This window comes from Falco cherrug, chromosome Z (assembly GCF_023634085.1).
Source record: "Falco cherrug isolate bFalChe1 chromosome Z, bFalChe1.pri, whole genome shotgun sequence".
Classification (NCBI taxonomy): domain Eukaryota; kingdom Metazoa; phylum Chordata; class Aves; order Falconiformes; family Falconidae; genus Falco; species Falco cherrug.
The window spans coordinates 27,321,045-27,347,312 of NC_073720.1; the positions used below are offsets into that span (position 1 = coordinate 27,321,045).

The following is a 26,268-nucleotide window of genomic DNA, read 5'->3' on the forward strand; positions in this document are numbered from 1 at the left end:
GCCCTCCCGGGTCGTGGTGCTCCTGCGGCTCACGCCGAGGCTACCCCTCGCCGTGCGCCTGTGGGACCGGCTGCGTGCACTTTACCACGACGTTAAGAAACAGCGTAATCACGGCTTTTCTGCTTGTGAAACGCGGTGGTGCCCCCGGCATTCACAAAAAAGTGCAACACGTTTACATTTGTGGCTTTGGGGCGAAGAGGAACCGCAACTTTTTTTGCTCTTGAAGCACGGGAGGCTCCTCGTGCTCTTTGGGCACTGAGTCAGGTGCAAGACGGTATATTCGTGGTCGTGGTATGTTGCTCCAGTTTTGCATGGTCGTTTTGTGTCTCTGGGTCTGAGCTTGCAGACTTACCGTGTTGAAGTCCACACCAAACATAATCTGCAAGGATTTTTCTGTGGATGATCTATGCTCTGACTTGTCCCGAACTGCTTCTTAATGTGTGACATTTCATTTAGAAGTATTGCTAGTAGCTCCATGTGGTACTGTGCTGTAAAACATTAATGTGATGCCTCAGAAAAGGGTACGCTGATGAAAACGTTTCCTAAGAACTCCACCCAAAGTGGTTGTGGCCAATGATGAAATCATCTATGCCAGCTCAGTCTTTTACCATGTAAATACACTACCATCTTCAATGTGATGCTTATAAATCCTAATAACTTACTACTGTGCATCCATCTTCCGTGCCAGCTTCTTAACAGTGGGACTTGATGATCTCAAAGGTCTTTTCCAACCTAAATGATTCTATGATTCTTTCTTAAAACTCATGTTTTCTTGATAATCACACTTTCATTACTTGGAAAGAGTAAAGTATTTCCAGTGAGAATTCTGGAGTAATTTGATAATACGCACAGCCATTGCTATAATTGCACACGGATATGACTAATTCAAAGCAAAACAGCAATGTGTACACACTTTTAACAATTACGTGTAATTGATATATAATTTAAGAGGGCCTTTAGTGTCTTGCTCTGTTTTGCACACTTTTTCCATAGCAGTGGGTGATGAATATGGTTTGGCAAGTACTAACAATGATAATTTTATCAAGTTCACTGGGAGCAGGAGTCACTATCATGATTTGGAATTTACAGTCTGTGCAAGTATATGACATCACACTTTGGGCCATCAAGTTTTTGTATCTGTAGCCGTTGCAGTGGCCTGCCTGCAGCCCGGCTTCACACTGATAGAGGCCACAGGAGCAGCACTGTCCCCGCTGCTGCAGGGACGGAAGGAAAGCTAAGGCAGATTGGGCCTGCCTGAGGAAAGCACTGCTGTGATTAACAGCTGATTGCTGGGTTATGTACGAAAGTGCTACTGCAAATACTGTGAAAATCCTGGCAACTAATAGTTGGTTGTCTCAAGTGTATTCCAGCTCTTGAACACACGTACCATTCATGGTGCTCAGGACGCCAAATGAAGTTAGCTGCTTAAACGTGGCCGTGGAAGCGCAAGAATTAGAAAAAGGCATTGATTTCAGATGACACATAGGTCAGCGCATGCCAAGAGCACTTCGTGGCTCTGCTGAACGATGCGCTTGACACGGCCAGAACCAGCGGCCCCACGCCAGCGAGGAGCCACAGGGTACCACCGGCCGCGGCCGCCGGCGTGGGGACAGCACCGCCACCCCAGGCAGACCACCGCCCCGCCCCAGCGGCGCCGGCGGGGACCCGCCTGTCCCTTCTGCCACCAGCCACGCCCATCTTACCCTGCTCGAGGGGCTGAGCCTGCCGGGGACGGGCCCGCCCCCCCAGCCCCGCCCCCCAGCCCCGCCCCCCAGCCCCCCAGCCCCGCCCCCCAGCCCCCGCCCCGGCTGTCGGTGCCGCCGGCGGGGGAGCGAGGCGCCGCCGGGGCAGGCCGCCCCAAGATGGCTGCCGGCGCCTGGTGTGAGGGGAGCTGCGCGGCAGCCATGGGGGAGCAGGGCGGCGGCAGGGACAGCGATAGCGACGAGACCATCGTGGAGGGCTCCCTGACGGAGAGTGATGTGGAGGAAAGGGAGCTCATTAGGAGGAGGTGGTAACGCGGTGCCGCTCTCAGCTGCGCGTATCAGTGCGAGCGCGGCGGCAGGTGCGGCGCAGGGAGCAGGGAGGCGACCCGGGGAGAGGTGGCCCGCCGCCCCCCGCCCCCCCCCAGCCCAGCGGTGGGTTTGATCACTGGAGAACACCATCCAGCCACACACAGGAACCGTCCCTGCCTGCAGTGGACATGCAGTGCAAAGCAGCTGTCCCCGGTTATTTCACAAACGCGTGTTTTTAGGTTTTGGGGTTTTTTTCTCCCCGCCCTCAGAGCAGTTGTGCGTGCCCTTGGGCCCAGTGGCTCTCAGCGCTGCATGTGGCCCTGTTTATCCTGTGTGCCTGCGTGGGCTCCGAGCTGCGGCCTCCAGACCCTCCTGAGTAACATTTTAGTAGAATTGAAACGCCTCAGCTCCGAGCGAATAAAGAAAACACTATTAAATACAATTGCTGCTGATGTTATTTCTCCACAACTTTAACTTGACTCCATTTTCATGACATGATCTCTTGTGTTCTTTAAGACATGGCAACTCCAAGCAGCTGCACTTCTTTGTACTAGCTTTGTGGCCCGGTATTGGCTTGGAAATATGTAGATTGGTGATGTAATGTACCTCCCAGACTAAGGTTTTCCTGTGCAGGGTATCTGGTATATCCTCACAGCCTGGGGGTCCTTCACCGTTGGTGTTAGCATTAGAGGTGCACTTGTCACTGCCTGGCGAGTGCTGTCCCCACAGCAGAGGCTCAAGATGGCTGCCCTCAGCTGTCCTTGGGTTCATAGGGCTGAAAAGCAGAGCATACAACTGATTAATGGCATTATTATTATTATCACTATTATTATAACTATTGTTATTATTTTATTTTATTTTATTTTGCAAAGGTTGCCATTTAATTATAAGGACATGGCTTTGACAACTGAAATAATTAATAAAGGTAGGACAGAATTCTTTTTTCATTCTGTGTTGTTTTTTTCCATGAACTATTGCTGTGGCCGTTGCCTGAGTCCATGTTATTTCAACTTAAGTGTTGCATGAAGTTCATGCCTAATGAACTGCGTGTGCACTCATTAGACCCACAGTTTTAGATTATATTTTAGAAGAATGACCAGCACATTTTTAATACTTGAAAAACAGGTTTGCTCTTTATTTCTCCATTCTTCATGTGCACTATAACAGGATTCCTGGCTTGGGAAGTGTTTGAACTTTGATGCAGGGATATCCTTTTTATTTAGATATGTGTATTGTGTTTCAGCAGAATAAAATAAATAGAATCAAAACACATAATGGTCATATAAATGGAATCTATACAGATAATAGTATGTAACTATAGTTGCATGTGTTATTTAAAAAATAATATTGTTAATATATCCTTTCTTTTTAAATTTAACATACAATGTTTGGGCAGTGATATTTAGGTGCATGATTTTAAGTGTACTATTAAGTTACTTTAAAAATAAAGGCATGCACGCTCATTTAAAGCTTTAAAATCTTCCTCAGTAACTCCCTTAGAGCAGGTTGCATGAGCAAGCATGTTGGCATTATGTAATAGTTTTACTGGTACCTCCTTGGTATTTTTATGTGATACGTTTAACCTGCATCTTGTACATTCTACTCCAGCAATACAGAGACTACCTAGTCTGTTAAGTGACACAAGGTGCTATTAGTGTTCTTCCAGATTTTTTTTTGTTTGGCCTTTTACCAATTTGAAGACCTGAGTGGACAGTCTTTTCTTATCCACTTACTCTGAGTTAATACAGATCTTATCTACAGCCCACTGAAATCTGCTGAAACTGTTCCTATGACTGTGAATTCTGAATCTGAACCTTTCATAGTTGCTCAATAGTTTTTTCAGAGGAAAGAAGCATCATCTGATTTTGAAAGTACCTGTGGTTATCCCCTGGAGTTAAAACGTGGTAACATCCAACACACATGGTTTAAGGCATGTTTATTTGGCTCTTTGTTCCGTTTATGGAGTGGGGATTTGTGTGAGGGTTAGGTGGAGGTTTTTTGTCTGTAAATGTAATAGATGATACTTCTAGCACTCTGCCTGTGATATTTTAATTTCAGTAAGTTTATGTGTTCATGTATTTGTGCATATTTGTGCAGGAGCAATTTGGTGATGAGATACATAACAAAGATTAATTTGACAGCTATTTTATTAATGTTAGTAACAACGTTTTAGTTTTGAAACCTAAGGGTCCAACCTTGGAGGTTCCCCCCCCACCCCAAGAGAAGTTTTTCCTTTGCATAGTCATTAAAGAAAGTATTCTATATGGGAGTACAAATATTTTTAGTGAAATGGATCAGGCAACTTACCAAAATTGCAGTTGTTAGTTTAAAAAATAAGAGGAAAGTGTTAATCACCAATCCAAACTCAGGGAGGATTCCAGAACACTAAGTGAAATAATAAATTCTGACCCCAGCTGCTTTTATTAGTTTCTGACCTCTCATATGTTGAGTTTCAAAATGTAGTTAGGTAGACTGTTCAACCACTTAAATCCATTGCCTATCAGAAGCTTTGATACATATTCCTCAGTTACAGAGTTATGTTGCAATTTATGGAGTTATGGACAGTTGTGAAGAAATTAAGGCAATGGAAACTTCCTTTAGTTACTGTGTTTTTTTCTGTTTGTTGTTTGTTTTTCCTAGGACCTTCCTCTCCAGAAATCTCTTTTATACAGAAATTTTGTGGTAACACATATAGTCAGGAGGAAGAACAGATAAATCCAGTAGGTATAAAAATTATAAGTCTCCTGCTACACATATTTAACTATTAATTATTAATAGGCCCACTTGGTCTCCTATTCTTTATGTACAAAAGGGCCTGGTGGCTCACAGCTGAAATTAATTTGTTGGCAAGACAGTTGTAAGGTGTGTGGCACATTCTCTCTAGTAATGTATCAAATGTATCTCTTCCCTGGTATTTCATGAAGGTATAACCTTTCAAATTTGAGGAACAAGCCAGTAACAAAGACGAATAAGCCATGGAGCACAAACTTTTTAGTACGTTCCCTTCAGGAACTGAAAGATAACCATCTAGGTTAATCATGCAAGCATATACCTTTGGCTACTCATTATGAGATTAGCTGTGATCCAACGATTGGACAATTTTTGTTTAAAAAAGAAAGACATAATCTGAAGTGCAGAATAAAATGTCTGCTTGCATGATGATGGGGTAATTCTTCTGCTATATGGATAATTCTGCATTCCTGATTTACTAATTAACCTACATTTTAATATATTTGCTGCAGTTGGTAGCTAGCCTATAAACTTCTCTTTCAGTTCATTTGAGCAATCGGCTTTCTACCTATGTTGCCTTCACGGGCACGCAGTGACCTGGCTCAGGAACGGCACGGCGGCCGACCCCTGGCCGTGCGGTCCATCACTCGCAGACACCAATGTGGTGGATGGCAAATGGCATTTATTGCTGAACGACGTGACACTATATAGCCTAGGTTTACAATGTCACTTCTGTCTGCTTACATCATAAACTAAAAGCTGTTGGCTACCTGGAGGGGGGCCCTATGTTTCCGTACAGCGTGAGATCTTCCGGCCGCCAGGCCCTACCTAGCAACATACCTACCTATGACACACTCGTGAAACCATTAGAAAGAAACAGGTTTCTACTTTTTAACTGAGATTGTTTTAAAACCTGTGATTGTTACACTGTCTTTAGCGTTGTGGATTCACCAGTCCAAAGACCACTATATATGTAGCCTTATTCCAGTATAAGATGTTTTTTTAAAAGAACAAAACTGCTTCCTAGATGACAAAAAAAAGAGATGCTCCTACTGAAGTGAGTGTTTTTACACAGCATTGTAACATTGCAAATTACTTTGTCTCAACCAAATAGTTTGGATAACTCACATTTTTTTTTTTGTTTGGGCTTTGTTGTTTTTTTTTGCGTGAGACCTCCGTAGCTTGCTGCTGGCAGCTTGGTCGCACGCAGCATGGGGACAGTATAACATTTAAATCTTTACTCAGTGCTGTAAGGAATGGCATTGGCCTGTTGTCCTTGATACTTGCATATATAGATTGCACCAGTGTGGCTCTTCAGCCACTCTGAGAGCCAACATGGAATGTGCTTGTGTAGAAGCTTGCTTTCTACTGCATCCTCAGAAATGATCTTATGTGAATACAGCGTCTTGATGTGATGTGATGTAAGGGTGATGCGGCCCAGAGTGGCTGTGAATTTTTTCAGAAAATATACCATCTGTTCCTGTTGTTCAAAGAGTCTTGGCTTTCTTTGTACTTCACATGGTCAGGGGAGGAGGCTTGAGATACATAGTCCTAGCTTCGATTCTACCACGTAGGATTGTAAAAAAGACTTTTCTTTCGCTAGAGATGCTGTAGATACACGGACAGGTTTTGTAGGATTCAGGTTCTCCCCAGCTGACAAGTCGTTTCCATTATCTATTCTATGGCTTGCTTGTTCAGACAGGCCTTGTGATTGTAAGTTTGTGCTTTCACCTTTTTCAGGCTTTCTTTTTTTGCCCAGTTTGTTGAAGTGCACCTAAAATTGTTAGGTGGCACTTAGAACTTTTAAGCATTAGTCTTTTTTTGGAACACATCCAGAGTCCCCTCAGGTAGTTGACTGTATAAATAAGTGCTCAGATGAGAAAAATCAGTTGAGTTTTGCAGGAATTTCCTTGCCTAAAGCAAGAGAGTAGGACAAAAGGCTGTTCCTAGTACCTGCAGTCAGTCACCACAGATGCTATTTGTGTAACTTTTATGATTTGAGAGACCTATCAACCAATTGACAATACACTGGTTTTGCTAAGAACCTAATTTTTAGCAGACAAAATAGCTCCTTCTCCTTCTGAGGTACCGTGGTAGTTCATTAAACTTTAGTCATCTATCTGAGCAATGTTAGCCAGTCAGAGAGTTTTAGTAGCAGTTCTGCTATCCTCCTGACCTTGCTTGGTCTCTGGATAATGTTGTGTGTAAATACCAGACTGATTCGTTCAAAGGGTGTATTTGGCAAAGTCAATAACTTTCTGCCAACTATCCCATTGCCATATTTTGGAACATCAGGCAATAATTGTTGCACAAACTGTTTCTAAAGAACCTGTTCTGTTCCAGGGAGCCTTTTAGCAGTCCTTTCTACTGGTTGATCTCTGCATGTTGCTCTTTAGGTCATTGCTAAGACGGTTGCTTTTACTGTGTTGCTAATATCTTGTGCAAGCCAAATAAGTCATCACTTGGTACCTACACCAAGGTGTTATTTCCCAGAGTTTTCCTAGTGCTGTGAATGATCTCCACTGTATGTCGATGATTTGTTTAAAATTGCAGCCAGTATGCTGATAGTCCAGTAGTGATACCCAGTCTTCAGCTCATCTGGAAGAGAACCATTCTGCAGCTCACTTGCCTATTTTAATCATTCCTGGGTTGCCGTAGACTTTATATGAAGGCTTTTCTTTCCATAGTAGAGGAAATCTCTTCATTACCAGTCAGAGCTGCAAAAAGTGGATCCAAGCTCCTTTCACTAAGGAGTTTGAATGCAGCTCCTACTTCTGACATTAGCTCTCTCCTTACCCACATGTGCTTTCCTGTGTCTGCATGTGGCCGTCCTTCCACTTAGAGCTTGCTGATGTGCAGATCTTGTCAGCTAAGTTCCATAATTCTGCCTTTTCCAGGGATATTGGAAGTTGTACACTAAATTCCACAGTCTCTTGAGCAGCACCCTGTCTTATTTAATGAAAAGAGGGGGTTTACCCCCCAAAAATGTTACAACTGAGAACTGAAATAAAAATAGCTTCTGTTTAGGTCTTTTGATGTATAAAACACCTGAAGTTTAAAGCAATCATATCTTACTTGCATAGGTATGTTTTCGTTCTGGGTGAGTGTCGTCTTTGTAGTCTTAATTTATTTTTCAACATTTTTCCCAAGCAGCGCAAATAAAAAAAAGATTTAAGTGGAACAGGTTTTGTATCTTATTAGTAATGTGTGTACCGATCTGATTTAAAAATTCTGTTTCCCAATTCAATTATAGAAGGAAGAAGATAAGCATGTAATAAAGCTGAAAAAATAAATAATGAAGTACTTTGTTTACTAACTTGTTAAATATTTTTTTTTTCATTCAGATACCTCAAAAGGCATATGCATCTGACCAGCCTCAGCCTCTACTGCAGTGAGTATAATACATCACACAGGAATTCCAGTCAGACATACTGTGATTAAACAATTCCTTTATTTTCCATTTGTATATTATTTTATTCTTTGTGTTCCATTGTGAAGTGATTTTCTTGTTTGCTTAGCGAAGCATCCGTATTTATGTCAGAGGTAGTTCTGTGTCTGGTGTGGCTCAAACTGTACATGCATTTGGTTTTATTGATGGTGTTACCTTTCATTGTATAAAGGCATAAGCAACACGAATGACAGTAAACTGCTCAGGGAAAAGCATTAGACAAATAAATAAAAATATGTAATAAATAATGTTAGACCTTTTGTTCTTCAAAGCTATGAAAGGATTTCAGCAGAAGATGGATTTATAATAGAAATACAGAAAGAAGTAATAAAAAATAGGAAGGGTCATTTTTTCACTTAGAGAATGAATGTACAAATAGAACTCTGCTTAGGAAATCTTGAAGTCTTAATTACTGCATGTCCTTGCAAAGAGAAGTATGCCTCTAAAATAACTGCAGTTGTTTCCACAACTAATTGTAAGTACAAAACTTCATAAATAAACTCAAAGTACTGTAGAAATTTTCTTAAGCTGAGCAGGTACAATTCTTTCTCAGTAAGGACTTTTTCTTGTATTATTTAATTCTAGGGGTTGGATGAAGCATCTGTCACTTACTGAAAATATTTCTAAGTCTGGTTATTCACTAAATCCTGCAGTAGAGGGGAAGCAAAATAATTCCGTAGGTATGTTGTATTTTGTACAAAACTGGAAGTTGTTCTAGCTGAAGGTGAGTATCCATGTAGGTTTTATTCAGGATTTAACTATATGTGACCTTTACAACAGTTCTTTGGTTTTCATAGTTGTAGTCCAAGACAACTATGTTAGGATTGTTTGGAGAAATAACTCTTTTCCCAAGCCATTGTTATATTTGCATCTTAAAATTATTTCATTGCTGTGGCATATTCTGACAAAAGTTGCAGGCCACAAGGTACTCAGGTGCCATATGGATGTGTAAGGTAAGCGTGGATGTAACAGTCATTGGGGGTTCCTACATGCTTCTTACTAACATATCCAACAATCAAAGGCATCTGTAAGAAAGGAGAAACAAAAATGCCACTGGCCACTCAGAGATAGATCTGTCACCTGCTGCTACTTCAGTTGTACTTCTGTTCCTCTGTGCTCCAAAACTGCTGCATCTGTTTTGCTGTCTCCCTATTTGAGCTGATTTTTGCTAACCCAATAGAAAACTATTCACTTTATTTCTGATTAGGAAGTTCCCTGGGAATCGCATGAATGTCAAAACACAGGGGTGGAAGCAGGGAGGTTGGGACCAGCCCTTTTCAGAGGCAGTAAATTATTATATTGTTGTGGCTGTATTGTCTAATTGCATTGTAATTACAGAGCGCAGGGCATAGGTCTTATCTTATGAAATGGGCAGCAATTCCATCTGCTGATGGCCTCTGGAAGCACAAGGCCCTAAATCACCAGTGAATAAATATGACAGAATAGCCCTGGAATACAATTTATTGACTAACAGAGCCTAACTAGAAACCTTATTGTCAGTTCCACTTAGGGAACATGATTACAGTGATTTTTAAGGTTTGAAAATTCAACCTTAATCAGGAAGTGAGGCCATTTTATTAGAGATTCTGAGAACTTTCAGAAGTGGAAAGTACAACTGAAATATTTCTTTACTCTCCTAAATATAGATATCAAATTGAATGGTTTCCAGAAAAATCCAGAAGAAAAGGTTAGTGTATTTTTACAACTGAATGTATGTGAAATATCATTTAATTTAATGAGCATTAGAGAATATTTTACTGAAAAATACCTGGTTCTTTCATGTTAAAAAGCAGGCATATAGCTGTTGAAACTGACACTGAGCACATCAGGTAAAAACAAGAGATAACCTTTGTTTTATGCTTTTGGGGTAGAAACTGGAGTTATTAATCTTGCAGGGCACAGGGGTGGGAGCATAGCAGTAACAGCGAAGTAGGAAAGACATAACTGTGACGCAGAATCTATAAGGGCTGTTATTTAAGCTAAAGTAATGAAGACTTCTAGTAGCTTAAAGCATGTTTTCGACCAATGAAAGTTATGGGAGAGGCATTAAGAAGGTCTTTGAGGAGGAACAGAGTATCCCTGTTGTTCTCTTAGGGAGTAGTGACTGACTTGTGGACAAAAATAGGTAGCACCAGTTGATACATCTCTTTAGTAATCCTAAAGCTGCTCATGAGTGACAGGTTTCACTGCTGTGAGGTAAAAGTGAGGGAATAGCTTTACCTTTTCCCTCATTTTGCCAGCTTCTTTCTCAGTGAAACTGAAACGGGGATGATTCCACTCCAGTGTGAGCCTATCTACTTGGGTGTTGCAAGGTACTGCTTGTTTTCCTTGCTGTGAGTTTCTGCTGCTTTCTTTGGGCCAACACTAGCACTTGTTTGACCCCCAGTGTGGAGCAAGTTTTGGGGAGCAACTGTCAGATGCTGTTCAGTTTTTTAAAAATGTGCTTAGTTTTCAGCCAGTTTATCTTTTCAGTCCAGCTCCCCAGAAGATTAGGTAAGTGCCAGTGCAGCACAAGAGAGGATGTGGAAATGTACAGCTGAAGGCAAGTGGAAGGTTAGGGATTGTATGAACACTAATTTAGATAAGCTTAATGCAGTCTGAATGTTAGGAGCGTAGTTCACAAATAATACTGATTAGTTTAGTAATTATCTGCTTACAAGCACTGCTTTTGCACATAAAAGAAAGAAAATCTTGGAGGAAAGAAAGAATTCCCTGACAGCTTTCAGAAAGCACAGTAGCAAAAATTCAACAATATATCCGTGTGAACCATTCAACCCAGAAACACCTTGAGCAAAAATTTAAGTTTTTGCAACCACCGACCTAAACATCCAGTGGTCAGATATTTTCTTGATTCCTTTCTACTTCCCCTCTCCTCTTTTCCTTTCCAGCACTCTTTGCATTCTTGGTTTGCAGTCAGTGAAGTCCAGGCAGCAGTGAAGGACTTGAGCAGATTTCTTTCCAGTTAGTAGAGGAAGTGCTGGCAGCATTTAATGAAGGGATTCTTGGCCTTTGCCTCTATATGTTGTTGTCTGCAGCCGCAACGTTACTTGTGTCTGCTCTGCTACCTCTTCATTGCTCTCTCCTGTTGCCCTTCTGAGGCACAATGACCTCTGTGCTTTTTGATTTCTAGTCTAAATTCACCCCTGACCAGTTCATTGCTTTCAGGTCTCTGCTGGACAAAGAAGCTGTCATTGAAATTTGCTTTGTTGCTGTTTCTGCAGCAACTGCTCCTTACTTCCAACTTCCAAGTAACTGCTGTTATCAATTCCTATTGCAACGTCATGGAGAGTTTTGAGGATTTCTGCAGCACTAGTGACATCAGCTGCCTGGGTCCTATAGAAATGAGAGGACCTCGGGTATATGTAATGCTTGCTGCCATCAGCAGCTTCTTAGGAAGCCTCCCATTAACTTACGGAGGATACCTGTTCCAGTATTTGTTCTCTGACATCCCAGTATGGAGCGATTTACAGCAATATGCACTGTAATTGTCTGCTGAAATAACCAGCTTAATGCAGAGACCATAGCATTATGGCTGTTTAATCTAGTCCCATAGATTTGTACCTGTTTAGAGTTGGATATAAATCAGTTTTGTTTTCCTTTTTTCAGGAAGCCTGATTACAGTTGATGTTGGGGAAAAAACAGTGCTTGCTAAAATTCACCAAAAGCAAATTTGAGACCAGTATGGCAAATTGTTCATGTCTTATAGCAAATACAATTGATTACAGATCAGGTATCCCTTCTCATAGAACAAAGAAAAAAATTAAATCCCCATGGCTATTCCTTTTTGAAAAATACACGGCTACCAATATAGAACTATAATACCAAGTTTATTAAATGAGACGTTCTCGTTGTACAGAATTAGTTAAATAGAACACAATCAAAATGCATTGAAACAAAGATTGCCTATCACTAGTCCCTGGAGAATAGGCAGATTGAATGCCTTGAGAATATCTCCAGAGACAGTATTTTAGGAGCCTGGAGTAGGAAGGTTGGAAATAATTGTGAATTACTCTTTTTGCATGTTGACTAATGTTGGCACTGGCAAGATCTGACTGCTGCAGGAAAACCTTTTGTGAGAGGAAACAGTGGTCATCACAGGCTATTCACAGCTAGGACAGACACCTTGACAACCAGTCAAGTCACTGGACATGTTATTTTATCTATTCCTGAAAATACAAGACAAATTTGTTAAATCCTGACACCATAAAGTGACCCTTGCTGAGTTTTCTTGATCTTGATGATATAGCAGCTCTGATTTCTGTTGTGGTTTGTATGTCAACAGTGGGGCCAGTACTGTTAAACACCTCCATTTGTGACCTGGAAAATGGAACAGCATGTACCCTTAGCAAGTTCAGAGGCAGTGCTGGAGTGACTGATACACCAGACAGTTGTGTTGCCATTCAGAGGGACCCAGACAGATTGGAGAACTGGGCAGAGAGGAGTCTCATGAAGTTGAGCAAGGGGAAATGTGAAGTACTGCATGTGGGGAGGAATAACCTCAGACATCAGTACCCACTGGGGACCAACTGGCTGGAAGGTATCTCTGCAGAGAAGGTCCTAGGGATCGTGGTGGACAGTAAGCTGGCCTCGAGCCAGTGATGCACCCGTGTGGCCAAGAGGGCAAACAATATCGTGGGCTGCACTAGGAAAAACATTGCTAGCAAGTCGAGGGGGCTGGTCCTCTACTCAGAACTTGTAAGGCAGCCTCTGGAATACTGCATCCAGTTCTGCATCCTCAGTACAGGAAAGATACAGACACATTGCAGCGAGTCCAGCACAGGCCATAAAGATGATTACAGGGCTGATGCATCTAGTTCTCTAAGGCCTTTGATGTGGTCCCCTACAACACCCTTCTCTAGATTAAAGAGAGGATTTGATGGATGGATGGTTTGGCGGATGAGGAATTGGTTGGATGTATGCATCCAGAGGGTAGGGGTCAATGGCTTGATGTCCAGGTGGAGATCAGTGACAAGTGGTGTTGCTCAGGGGTCACTATTGTCACCAGTACTGTTTCATATCTTCAGCAATGACATAGACAGTAGGATCTAGTGTACCCTCAACAGGTTTGCAGGTAACAGCAAGCTGAGTGGTGCAGTTGACGTGCCTGGGGGCTGGGATGCCATCCAGAAGACCTGGACAAGCTCAAGAAGTGAGCCCATGTGAACCTCAGGGGGTTCAGCAGGGCCAAGGGCAAGGTCCTGCCCCTGGGCTGGGGCAATCCCCGGTATCAGTACAGGCTGGGGGGTGAAGGGATTGAGAGCAGTGCTGTGCAGAAGGACTTGGGGGTGTACCAGTGCATGAAAAGCTGGCCATGAGCCAGTAATGTGTGCTCGCAGCCCAGAAAGCCAGCCAAATCCTGGTCCGCATCAAAAGAAACGAGGCCAGCAGGTCGAGGGAGGAGATTCTGCTGCTCTACTCTGCTCTGGTGAGACCGACCCCACCTTGGAGTACTGCATCCAGCTGTGGAGCCCTCGGTGCAGGAAAGACATGGACCTGTTGGAGGGGTCCAGAGAAGGGCCCCCAAAATGATGGGAGGGGTGGAACACCTCTGCTGTGAGGAAAGGCTGAGAGAGCTGGGGTTGTGCAGCCTGGCAAAGAGAAGGCTCTGGGGAGACGTTGTAGTGGCCTTTTGATACTTACGGGAGACTTTTTAGCAGGGCCTGTTGTGATAGGACAAGGGGTGACGGTGTTAAACTAAAAGAGGGTGGGTTCAGACCAGTTGTAAGGAAGACATTTTTGTAATGAGGGTGTTGAAACACTGGCACAGGTTGCCCGAGGAGGTGGTAGATGCCCCATCCCTGGAAACATTCAAGGTCGGGTTGGACTGGGTTCTGAGCAGCTTCATCTAGGTGAAGATGTCCCTGCTGATGGCAGGGTGTGGGTGGACTAGATGACCTTTAAAGGTCCCTTCCATCCCAAACTATTCTGTAATTCTATGATCTTTTGTATAAGAGGACAGACCAAGAGAGCTAGGGCTGTTCAATCAAAAGAGAAGACTTTGGGGAGATCTTACTGACATCTATGAACACCTGACAGGAAGGAATGAACATGAGGGAACCATACTTCTCAGTAGTGCCCACTGATAGTAAAAGAGGCAGTGGACACAAAGGAAAAAGAAAGAAGTCCCATCTGAACACAAAACAGTACTTTTTAACTGTGAGGGCGGTCAGACAGTAGAACAGGTTGCCCAGAGAGGCAGTGCATTTTCCATCTGTGTAGATACTCAGAACCTGACTGGACATGGTCCTGGGCAATCTGCTGCAGTTGTACGGCTTGAGCAGCAAGGTTGGACTAGATGATCTCAACAGGTCCCTTCCAGCTTCAACTGTTCTGTGATTCTCTGTGTACCTCTCATGTCCCAGTATATTGCAGTAGTGTTCTTCTTAGTGTTCGCAAAAAAGCTGGTAATGTTGTTCCAAGCCTTAACTCCTTTTTAGTGATTCTCTTACATGTATGTATCGAAAGGTTGAACTCTGCTGTTGTTTGACTAAGAGCTAGCAGGTACGGGAGTCCACTTAACATTTCCACTCCAGCTTTATTATTTACATTTCAGTATTATTTTATCTTGTAACATTTGTAAGCCACAGTCTGTGACACCGAATAGTCACCAATTTCTCAAAGATGCGGGGAAAAAAAAATCCTTGTGTGTCAAAATTCACCAAGATGATGTGAATGCACTGACATCTGCTGGAGCTGACCGGCCAGATCTAAGCTTGCTCGTGTGCAGGAGGAGAGGTAGACATCTAAGGCTTAGGCTAAGCCTGGCTCGCTCACTGGCCTTGGGTGCAGTGAGTTTATTAACTCATAGTTTTTATATCCATGGTGAAGTAATTTGTTTTTCTAGATGAGACCTCTGCATGACTTCCTTGTCCACCTGCTTTCTCTGGTGTAAGATTCTGACTCGGCTGAGGCCAGAGTTGGCTGTGGCCATGATCAGTAGTTACCCAGCATGTGCTCACTGGGTAAAATGGGGAGATGAGATTCTGGGCTGATGCTAGAAGGTCAGCAGGATTTGTGCCTGGATTAAGGAGCACTTTGATTTGGATTTGCACTGGGAATAATTGAGACATGAGGATAGTGGCATTTAAATCAAGGCTTTTGAAGCAGCTCATGCTTAGTGGAAGAGTTTCGCAGATGCCATGAGATGGCTGGTGTTCAAACCCTGAGAAGAATTAACAGCCTCATGCCAAAGAGATGACTTTTTCTCTTTGGCATTCTTGCATAGGAACCCCTTCTTAAAATTGATTGCTCTTTTGGCATAGGATGGACTTAAACTTGCGTTTACAACTATGTTGAAATTTTACTGCTGAGCTACTGACTTGAGGGGGAATCCTGTTCCTCCTTTGAGTAAAACTTATGTGTGTGCAGACTGGGCTCCATAGTAGAGAGAATTCCTTGTTCTGATTCAGTTCCCAGATGACTCAGCATTTCTCCTTCAGCAGCCTCTCTGTATGCCCTGGGGCTTTAAGTATTTTTGTGGATAACTGGCAGCTGAGGATGGATTTTAGGGAGGGAAGGTTTCGACTTTTACTATATTCTACAGATTTTAATTACTTGTCGACAAGCAAGTCCCGCAGGATTTTGCCAACAGAAATGCATGATGAAGAAATTCAGGCATCTGTAGTTGGATAGGAATTTTGACAAGACTAGTCACATTTAAGTTTTGGATTTCAGTTGGCATCTGGATTTTTAGAATCTTGCAAAATTAGTCATTTATGCCTGCCTGATTCTTCTCCATTAATAAAAATGTGAGTTTCACCTGCCCTTCAACAAATGCACCAAGCCTTTTTCTTAGGAAATTTGTCATATGCATAGACAGTGTTTATACCACTTTATACCTCTTGTTTCTTCAGGCACAGAAAGTTACGTCAGTGGGCTTTTTTCCCAGTTGTTAAAAGTCTGCAGAAGTTAGAGAAGTGGTCTAAAAAGAAACTGTCATTCAATACAGCAAACTAAGAAGCAGTCAGTAATTAAGAAGGAACAATTAGCTCAAAAAGGAAACTTTGCCACACAGGTACAAGATAGCAAACAGCAGATCAGGGAATATTTTTTCAACAAAGAAGCAGGGTTTTATAATGACTTACAAACTGAATATGAGTCAATACTGTTAGATTTCTTCCTTTTCTGTTTTATTGTTCATGAGCTTTATCAAAATTATGTTACCAGTGTTTAAAGGATTCTTGCACTGCCTACTATTGCCACTTGGTGGCAGCAAGAGTCTAAAAATGTAGTGCAGATTTTCCTAAGATCCAGTATTACTAAGCAACAGCACGGCTATATACAAATGTTGTATAGATAAAAACATTTACAGGTCTGCTGAGGCATCTGATTTTCTCCTACAGAAGCATTTGAAACAGGGATAGGAAAAAATGGAGAAGTTATTTATTGGTGTAAAAGTGAGTGCATCTGTTGAAAGCAACTCAAAGTGATTAGAAAAACAGTATTACTTTTCCAAGAACAGTTATGTTTTTATGGTTCTGTACTCAGTGTGGAAACTCAAATGGGCAGCCTCCAAACATACTTCTAAGGTTTTGAACTGAAGCTTGTGAGGCACATATGCTCCATACCTGTGTGGGATCCACATAAACACATGATCAAAGCTCATATATTGTGCTTTACTACCTATGTTTTTTATATTACTGTGAGTATGTTCACTTTTGTTATTTCAGGGTGACAGAAATTTTTAATGCCTTCCTTTTAAAGTCCTCTAACGCCCTCAGGTCATTGGCAATGGCATAATGTCTTTTGCTTTATAACAGATTGTTTCTCCTACTCTGGATTTTCCCTGCTAAGGGGGGGTCAACAGCTGAAGTGCTCTACTTTTGAAACTGAGGACTCAGTCTAACTCTTGTGAAGAAATTTTATGAGTTCTTAGGGAAGACTTTGAGCTTTGTGTTTTATGCAAAAGCTGCAAATAGAATATATGTGTATATGGATGACTTCTAAAGTGAATGTTAATCACATTTTTAGAAAAAGTTTCCCTTTTTGTGATTTTTTTTTAATGTCACAGAAATTAAGTAATTACAAAAAATAAAATTAAGTAATGAGTTCTCTCTCCATTATCTGGATGACTGGAGGATATAATAACGGTTCCAAAGGAACAGACACCACAAGACATATTTCCACATGTTTTAGAAGATTGCCAGAGAACCCACGTGACACTTACTGACACAGATAACAGAGCAGATGAACATTTCCCTAATAATGATACAGATCTTTCACTGACATTCCCAGGGAAGATTTTCATGGAAACATTCACTGAACAGAGCGTAGAGACTGGTGAATTTGAAACTGGTGATTCTGAAAGTCTTGAAGTGACCAATCCATTGTCTGACAAGTTAGAGTGTCAGGGTCATGCCTTTCCCGTTGATCCATCAGCAGATGAGAGCAGTGATGCCCGCCAGTACAGCATGTGACAGCTCTGAATGCCTTGTCAGGATCTGTAGTACAACTTGTCACTCCCGTAGTGCCAAATGAGAGACAGCTTAACACCAAAGGAGAGCGGTTAAATTCAGAACCCGATATTCCCCAGTTAGATGATGACTGTACACAAATAACAAATGTGATTGAACCTCAACTTGTTACAATTCAGGTGGAAGAAACAAAAACCTTAACAGGATCTAACTTGCAGAGTACAACAAATGAGCAAGTATATACACAGTTTAATCAATATTTTAAAATTTATGTTTATCATAAAATATTTTATAGAATAGCCAAATTATTTGGAGTAAAGAATGCACTGGCATCAGGAATTACATTAGTGTAATAAGTTTCAATCTTTTTCATTCTAAAATTCCAGTAGGTTTTTTTTTTGTTTGATACATCCCATATTACGAAAATGGCTGAACTTGCTAGGATAGCAAATCCTAGTAAAGTTAATTCAGTGACTGACATGGAAATCTAGAATCAGCATCGGAGTTTCAAACTACTGGTCCCCCTGTAAGTCTTCTATGTCTTGCATGGTCTCCAAGGGAAGTTCCAAAACACTATTCTGTTACAGCCAGTATATGCACACTGGCGTATGAAGCCAATTCCAGCTTCAGGTTTCTACCCCATCTGGTTCTGGTTTTTCTCCAGACTATACTATCCTGTTTTCTGCAGTCATAGTTCTCACCACCGTAGCATACAAATGCTTTGCAAGTGTTACAAAAGAAATTATAGCTATGCCTTTCCTGTAAACTATGAAGATTACTTATGGGGATTTTTTACACAAGTACAATGTAAATGGATGTATGGATATAACATGTGATCCTTTCTGTTTCTTCTCTTACCTTCTGCTGTTCTCTCCACAATGTTATGTCCTGTGCTGTAAAAATGATCTGGAGTAGCTCATTTGGATTCAACAACATTAATGCAAAAATCTAGAGAGGAACATGAAGGGAAAGCAACACTATAACCTCTTCCTGTTTAGGTTATAGTAAGAGAAAGAAATGGATACATATGAGATGTTATATTTATGCTATGGAGTGTAGTAGACATCCCATGTAAACCTGGATTCTCTTCCTCTGCTCTGTGTTGTCTTTGAATAATCTGGAGCTGCAAATCAATGATCAGCCACATACAACTAGCTATTTAAGGTGATTTTACAACCACTCTGCTTCCCCATAATGGCATAAAGTATTCAAAGACTATGAGTTAATTCTGTCTTTTGATGGTAGCGTTAACTGAATATAACAGTATATAATAAGAAGTGCCACAAAGGTAACAGGTAGCTAATTTCAAGGTGCTGAAAGGTCTCTTGGCTAATTGTCTCAGAACCATAGCAACTTACAAAGCTCTTCCAGTGAAGTGTTGATTTCTGAAATTTGTAGCACAGCTGTGTGAAGCTTAATGTATAGATTTACTCAATATTGCAATTAAGATTGTGAAGCACGGTCTAGTGGGAATGGGGATCTATAACCTCCTGTCGATTAATAATTGATTTTAGCTTTTTTGTCCCTCCATCTGCTGTTCTTGAAAGCAGAAAGTAGGGAGGCAATTTAATGAGGAAAAAATCCCAGTTAATTTTTTAGTAACAGTTTTGTTCTAGCAGTATATTGTCCTCGGTCTTTTCTCATCCTTTTCTTCAGAGGATCCTTGTTGTGATGAAAGAAGTACCCAAAAGAGGAGATAAAGGTGTCCTATAGATGCAGTCAGGGTGCTGGATAGCCCATTTATTTTAATACAAGGTCCCTTACAAAGCAAGTGGCTTTTTTGTTCCTCTTTCAAATGTTCTCTTCTTCTTCTCTAACCTTCTTATAGCAGATGTGATGCCATGGGAAGTACTGCATTGGTAGTTTTGTAAACTGGAATATTTGTATTTCCCCAACTGCCATGTTAACATGCACATCTCTTGACCTAGAATGCAGTTTGTCTCTTCAGTATCCTCTCTGCTGAATATTAATTAAGAAATTAATCAGTGAATCCTCCACGTCCATCTGTGTCCCAAGAAAGGACTAACAAGTTCTCCCACATCACTGTGAAAGAATTTGTATGTATGTGTGCTGAGAGTGTATCCTAAGAGCTTTCAGCATTACTCAGGTGTGCAATAAGCTAATGAATACCCACGTTTCAACAGCTTGAGTGATACCCAGCAGCACATCACACTCACTTGACTAGAACAGTGAATAGACTCAAGTAATTCAAATTAACTACCATGTGACGATGTACCTTTAGTGTGGGATTTCTCTCCCTTACTGTTAGGGATAAGCCTTTGGTATACACCATTTAGGTTCCCCTTTGCACCAGTTAGGATGAGGTGAGTACCATCATCTCTGTAAATAACTCTTCCTCTTCACCAGTGGTAAGGGTAATGAGGATGCCTAGTGTCATCTAGGTGCCTGGCTTTTAGAGGGCTGAATGTGTGTGAAGTGAATCTCACCTGTGGAGGCTGTAGCTCAGGGTGGGTATGTCTTTAGAAACAGCTTCTCAGCTAGGAGTTACTGAACCTCAGGTGAAACACGATTCTTGATCTTGTGCACATTTCTAGGCTTGTGTGAGAGTAAGATAAGGTGGCTAGATTAAGGCATTTTAAATACCACTTTATTTTTTAGGACAGGAGCTCATGTCCATAGGAAACTGAAATGAATCTGTTAAGTCATTGCATATGTCCAACCAAACAACTTTCAGGTATTATCAACTTTCATTCACTATCAGCCAGGCTAGATTAATTATTTAAGTTGTGATTCTGAGTATCCTAACTTCGTTGGCTGATTTTACTAGGTTTCCATGGTGTGGCATACTACTTTAGGACTGCCTTTCCTATGGCAGCTTATGTGTCTTTTGTCTGTAGAATTCCAGTTATTCACTTAAGCAACACCTCCATTGCCTGTGAGAACACATATAATTTACAAGATAATGTTGTTGGAGCTCTTATATATACAGCCCTTGTTTTAACTGCATACTTACCAGTTGCATGTAAAATTTATTTTTTGTCACAGCCTGTGGGTGATCAGCAGGGAGAGAAAGAAGTAATTTCAGATTACTGGGATGCCACCTCTAGTGAAAAGCAAACTGGTGAGGGGAGTTCATATTCAGTGGAGGCTGCAGCATCTGCAGAAATAGACCAAACAACATCAATGAAAGAGATGAAGTTAAGAGAGACCTCCTTGAGAAAGTGCAGAGATTATGTTTCCAGTCATTGCCAAATACCAGAAGAGACTCAGCAGAAGGTGCCTCACAGTGGTGGTACAGCAAGAAACACAGCTAAGGATTTTGGGTATGACAAAGTCTCACGTAATGTTCTTAAATTCTGTTTTTAAATTAATGTAACAAATACAATGCATACAGAGTACTCATTCCTCATATGAATGACTTTAAATGATTGAAAGATAAAGTTTTACCTTTTATTTAAAGATCTGGAAGTTAGTTCCCCTCCTGATACAGTCTTTACCTAGTACTACCTAAGTGTGCCTGTATACTGGCATGCCATTACAGATTTCCTTTTAAAATATACCCACATTCTTAGCTCTATTATAAACTTCAATTTATATACAGAACAGAGTGGTTTTTTTGATTGTAAACAAATCTTTTGTCAGTAAAATTCAGAAATCTACTTCCAAACACAAGCAAGATGTAGAAACAATTCTGAATGAGGACAGAAAAGCTATGCAGAGAAGGAGCAAGAGAATTGAAAACAAACAGAGTAAGATATTTTGTGATGTTTATCTTACAGACTATTTTTGTATTTGAACACTTATACTGATTCTAATATAATTCACAGACTTTCCAATATATTGTGGCATAGATTTATTTTAAGAAGATAGTATAAACATTCCTTTAACAAATTAAAAGTACTGATAAATTCCCTCACTTGCTTAATTCTACATATTAGCAACCTAACAGTTGACTTGTTTGCATAAACTCCTTAAGACTCACGAGAATTTTTTCAGGATGCAGTTTTTATCACAATGTTGTATATGAAAAAATTATGGTGTAATCTGAAAAGCAGAAGAAAAATATTTTCATGCAGAGTGAAAATGTAGATGCTGATACACATGTGTATATCCTTCTATAATCTAGTATTGTGTGCAACATCATTCTGAGAGCAGCGTTGACCTATACGAAATAGTTCATTCTATTTTGCATGCCTGCTGTTGTTACCCTGTCTGTTTTAAATGTAGTGTTACAGTGCCTTTAATACCACAGTCACAAAGCACTGTTTTGAGCTATTCTTCCTTGCAATGTGCTTTTTCAGAGGGAAAGATTGCTATTTTTCATCCTTTGAAGATGCATGCCAAGAAATTCTTTGCCTTGCAGACAAAGTGTGTAGGAGAATACAGAATTTCCTCACCTAAGTGCCCAACTCCAGCATCTTTAAGATTGGGGTCTTAAAAGTTTTTTTCTTTGTTTGTTTAAGCCCACTCAGTCTGGATTTATTTGTGCACCTACAATCAATCATTTAAGCACCTTACAATGTTTGGAAGTATTTGCACTGTAACAGCTACATTATAGATCTTATAAAATATGAGTAATTTTACCTCCAATTAACAAACATTCTCTTTTGCAGCCTTTATATTGTTCTCAGTGAAAGCTTGTTTTTATGAGATTTAAAGTTGTATGACCAACTGCTCACCTATTTCAAATTGACTTACTAGTTTCCACTCAAAAACCAAGCTGTTGGTTTTTTAGTGTGATTTCTGCAGAAAGAGTTGCACTGTCTGTAGAGGTAGCTTCATGTTAATCTGGTCTAGCAAGTTTACCACCCTTTTGCATCAGACCTAGCAACAGTCTGTGAGTCACTTTGGTTTGGTAATTCAGTGAAAAAACAGCCCCATGAAAAGTTTCCATTTGGATCAGCAAGCATCACGTGTATTGTACAAGGTCAGGCAAAAGGAAGGCGCTAGGAAGGTACGGATGATGGGAAATGGGTCCTCTGGAAGTAACAAGTTAGATTGCGTTGAATGTGACATAAAACTGCACCTTGTCCTCTGTGTGTCTGTGCAGTTTAATCCCTCTTGAACTGCATGGCTAGGGACTGCAATATCTTAAATGATTAACGTCTTGCAAAGCCAGACCAGTAGAGAGGGACTGTCCATGTGTTCAGCTGAGGGAAGGTCATGGGTAAGCCTGTATCTGTTAGATTATAAAAATCTACACAGAGTCAAGAAAGTTGGGAATTAGTCTGTGCTCACAGTATATCCCCAGGTACAAAACAGCAGAGACATCAGGCTCTGTGAGTTACATCTCTGGGAGAGCTATGAGTTTTAAGATCATACTTAAAATGTCTGTTTCTGACGCCCAGGTGGAGTTTCAGGGCCAGTGAGCCACATCTGCTAGAGGCTGTGGAGAGGAGCAGTGTATATAGCCTGCTGTCCCAAGGTTTTTCATTAGTAGATCAATTAATGGCCTAGGCCATGCATTGTGCTTTCTGCCGGGCAGTCCTCCTGTCCTTTCCTTCCTCCCTTCTTTCTTCCCTCCTGTTCTTCAGAAGAGGCAGTAACCAGGATGCTATTCTCCGCACTATGGAGAGATGCTGGAATGGCATTGCTGGTGAAGTACATAACAGTTTATCTATGTATTGGAGATAATATCTCCCAAGCTGAAAACTGTAACGAGTGCATAATGGGATATAGCATTTGTTTTGTAAAATAATAAATTAAAAATTAAAATTAGTATCTTTTACGTATTTTACATTACGTCTTTTACATTTAGGCCTCATATTCCCAGGCCAGCTGTGCACCTCCTGCTCATTGCAGAAATGGCTGAGTTAGTTGTGAAGTAATGGGGAAAAGTGTCCTGACGGAGCTAATGTCAATGCCTATCCTAGTGTAAATACTTCTTGCTCATGAAGCAGAGGTTTTAAAACATAACTGAGTACAAAAGAACTGCTAATAAATTTGACTTTTAAGAAAAGAGAAATTATTGAATAATTGACTAGCTATTGAAGTGGTCATCTTGTAATGAATGAATTGTAACCTAGAATAGCAGTTTTATCACCCAATGGGAAACAATGCACTTTGCAAAAATGTCATTAAAAAGGAAGAAGACTAAACTTAACCACTTTTACAAAATCATATTCATGTGTGTTGAATTTCAGTTGAAGTTTTGTTATGCAATTCTCTATGGTATCTCTTATTGCATGGCATTATTATTTAATTGGTAATGCATTTTTTAAGGTATTTATTTCTACTAGATTGAATGAGCATTTTTTCTCTAGAAAGCTTATTTACCAACAGTAATGCAAAGTGAAGCCAAAAAAAGAAAGGAAAGATGTTTTTCCATTCACAAGATCTTTTACATTATTTTTCAGGACAAGAAGCCTTTGGTAGGACTTCTGCAAATCTGGCTTGCCCCATTTCACTTTCAAGAATCAATAGGAGCAATATTTATGGTGAAGGCTTACTGTATAGAGCTGTTGCTCATGAAGATGTAAACCTTGTACGTAACATAATAAAAGCTGGTGGAAATGTAAATGTTCAGGATTATGCTGGTAAGTTGCAATGGTATTAAAATATTATTTTCAAAACAAGAATCTACCTATAACTAGTAAAAATATATATTATGAGTTTGTGCAGTTTGGATGAGACTGGAGGTTTCTGACTAGTCAGTAGATAATTAAATTTTTTATTGGTTTAACTTGGTAGTTGCTCATGAGAAAATACGTAGACCTATGTGTAAAAATACTAAAAAATAAAATTTTGCAGAAAAAGTAAGCACTTGAAAAATGACAGTCATGCAGTTAAGTTTACTTAGCCTTAATTCAATAATCTGGTGTATGCATATCACAAAACAGTTTTTAGTTAAATGATCAATATAATGTTTTTTAAAGTTTGGTTGTTGCTTTTTTGGTTGGGTTTTTTTGGTGCATTTCAACAGCCAGCTTGAGATGCCAAGATTTAGAATTTCTAGTTTAATTTTTCAGGGACTCTGATTTTGCCCCTGGCATTTTAAAAGAAGTAGCTTCGTAATTTAGCACTGCTTTGATTTTATGAAGTGGTGAGTACTTGGTATGTTGCATTTTTACCTCATCTTGCCCCCCCACCCTCCCCCAACCAATTAGTGGCTAGCTATGAACATTTTCATTGCAGCAATTAACTTTATCCAGCTTCATGTGTAACACTGTCAAAGACATTGCCACACCCTAGAGTATCAATTGGTTGTTTCAAACATAAGACTGTTGTTCCTTATTTTGCAGTTCCCATTAGGCTCTGATAAACTTCCACAACAGTAGAGAAAATGGTTTTGCAGACAGCTGGCTCATATGGTAGAAAGCTTTGATTCATTCTTGAAAGTGTTTCCATCCCATGTAGTGGCTAGGATTTCACAACTCTTCTGGGGGGGGGGGGGGGGAGGGAAAGGGGTTCTGCAGTTAAGGGCTATTGCATAATGCAGGCACCTAACAGACCAAAATTAAGGTAGAAATTCTCTTGTCTTCTGGAAGATACTGAGAGATAGATTGGGTTGGCAGCAAATTTCAGACTTTTAGGGAATAGGACTCTGGCATTTGAGCTAACACCATGACTCGCAATGTGTGTTAACTTGTGCTAGAGGTAGATGAGAAAATATTTTGTTGGTGGGTTTCAAAGCCACCTGCTTACCACAGGGAGATGTTGATAGTGTGTGTTCAACTGCGGCCTCTCTGGGCGAGTGTACAAAAGTGCACTGGTTCCAGTTTTTGGCCTCACAGTTGCTTCCTTTTTCTGCCTTTGCATATTTTGCCAGGTCGCTGTTTCTTCATCCTCCAGACTCTGGCTGCTATTTTTGGTGCAAAAGGAGCACAACTGTACAAAATGTGTTTTAGTTGAACTCCTTGAAGAGATGAGAGGCAGACCTGCCCCTACTTCATTCGTTTTTAGTGAGGAAATTGTAATCAGAAAGAGGTAGAGTTGCTAGACCTGTGCCATTTTGAAATGCACTTTAATCTTACTCTCTTTGGGAATCATTGTTCTGATTATTGTATTCTGCCTCAGTGCCTTTTCTCTTCCTTTAAAACTCTCCACCAGTGATTATCCATATCTTAGCCTAGTATTTTTCCTTATTGCTGTGCTACAGTACCGTGCTTCAGTGCCTTACTTGAGTTCTTGGGTTCTTTTGTGGGTTGTGTTCTCCTTTTTACTACCTGGACATTAGTACAAAGGATATGGATAGCATGGTAGAGGTACTGTCTGTGCTTTCAGTTTGAGTCTTGATTTACAGTGCCTTGAGGGAGCTGAAAAACAGGTGCAATGGAACTTGTGTTTCTCCTTGGTTGGGAGCATTGCACAGTATCCTTGGAGAATCATGTTGCTAAATTCTAATGATTATCAACTGAACATGTTACAGGTTCATTTTTTCAGGGGCTTATTAGTATATCAGATAGAAGATGCTTTTTACAGATGGAGAAGAAATAGATACTTCCCCCTGAATTAACCATATTTATCCTCCCCTTAACAGATTTCAAGCTTTTGCTCCAGAATATGGAGTTACTAGTGAGTTTCTTAATGAAATAGGATCTATAAAATGCGAGTAAATATTTTGCAGATGATGCTGTTAAAAACAATCTTGAAGTACTTTCAACATTGGGAAATATAGTTAGAACTAGGTTGAATTTCAAGCATTTGGAAGTAAAGCCTAAATAGCACAAAATTTTTGGCAACCTGATGCAACATCCTGTGCCGA

General features: G+C 40.6%; 1 protein-coding gene across 2 annotated transcripts in view; it reads left to right on the forward strand.

The window, feature by feature from the left end:
- The first annotated feature begins 1,796 nt into the window (after window positions 1-1,796).
- ANKRD31 (ankyrin repeat domain 31) overlaps window positions 1,797-26,268 on the forward strand; it is a 75,357-nt gene continuing 50,885 nt past the window's right edge. For both annotated transcript variants that reach the window (XM_055698439.1, XM_055698440.1), the window contains exons 1-9: window positions 1,797-2,008; window positions 2,885-2,937; window positions 4,653-4,732; window positions 8,087-8,133; window positions 8,776-8,870; window positions 9,837-9,877; window positions 20,610-20,887; window positions 21,207-21,313; window positions 23,921-24,100. In XM_055698439.1, the coding sequence (XP_055554414.1) occupies window positions 1,863-2,008; window positions 2,885-2,937; window positions 4,653-4,732; window positions 8,087-8,133; window positions 8,776-8,870; window positions 9,837-9,877; window positions 20,610-20,887; window positions 21,207-21,313; window positions 23,921-24,100 (1,027 nt within the window). In that variant the 5' untranslated portion in view covers window positions 1,797-1,862. The remainder of the gene's footprint in view (window positions 2,009-2,884; window positions 2,938-4,652; window positions 4,733-8,086; window positions 8,134-8,775; window positions 8,871-9,836; window positions 9,878-20,609; window positions 20,888-21,206; window positions 21,314-23,920; window positions 24,101-26,268) is intronic.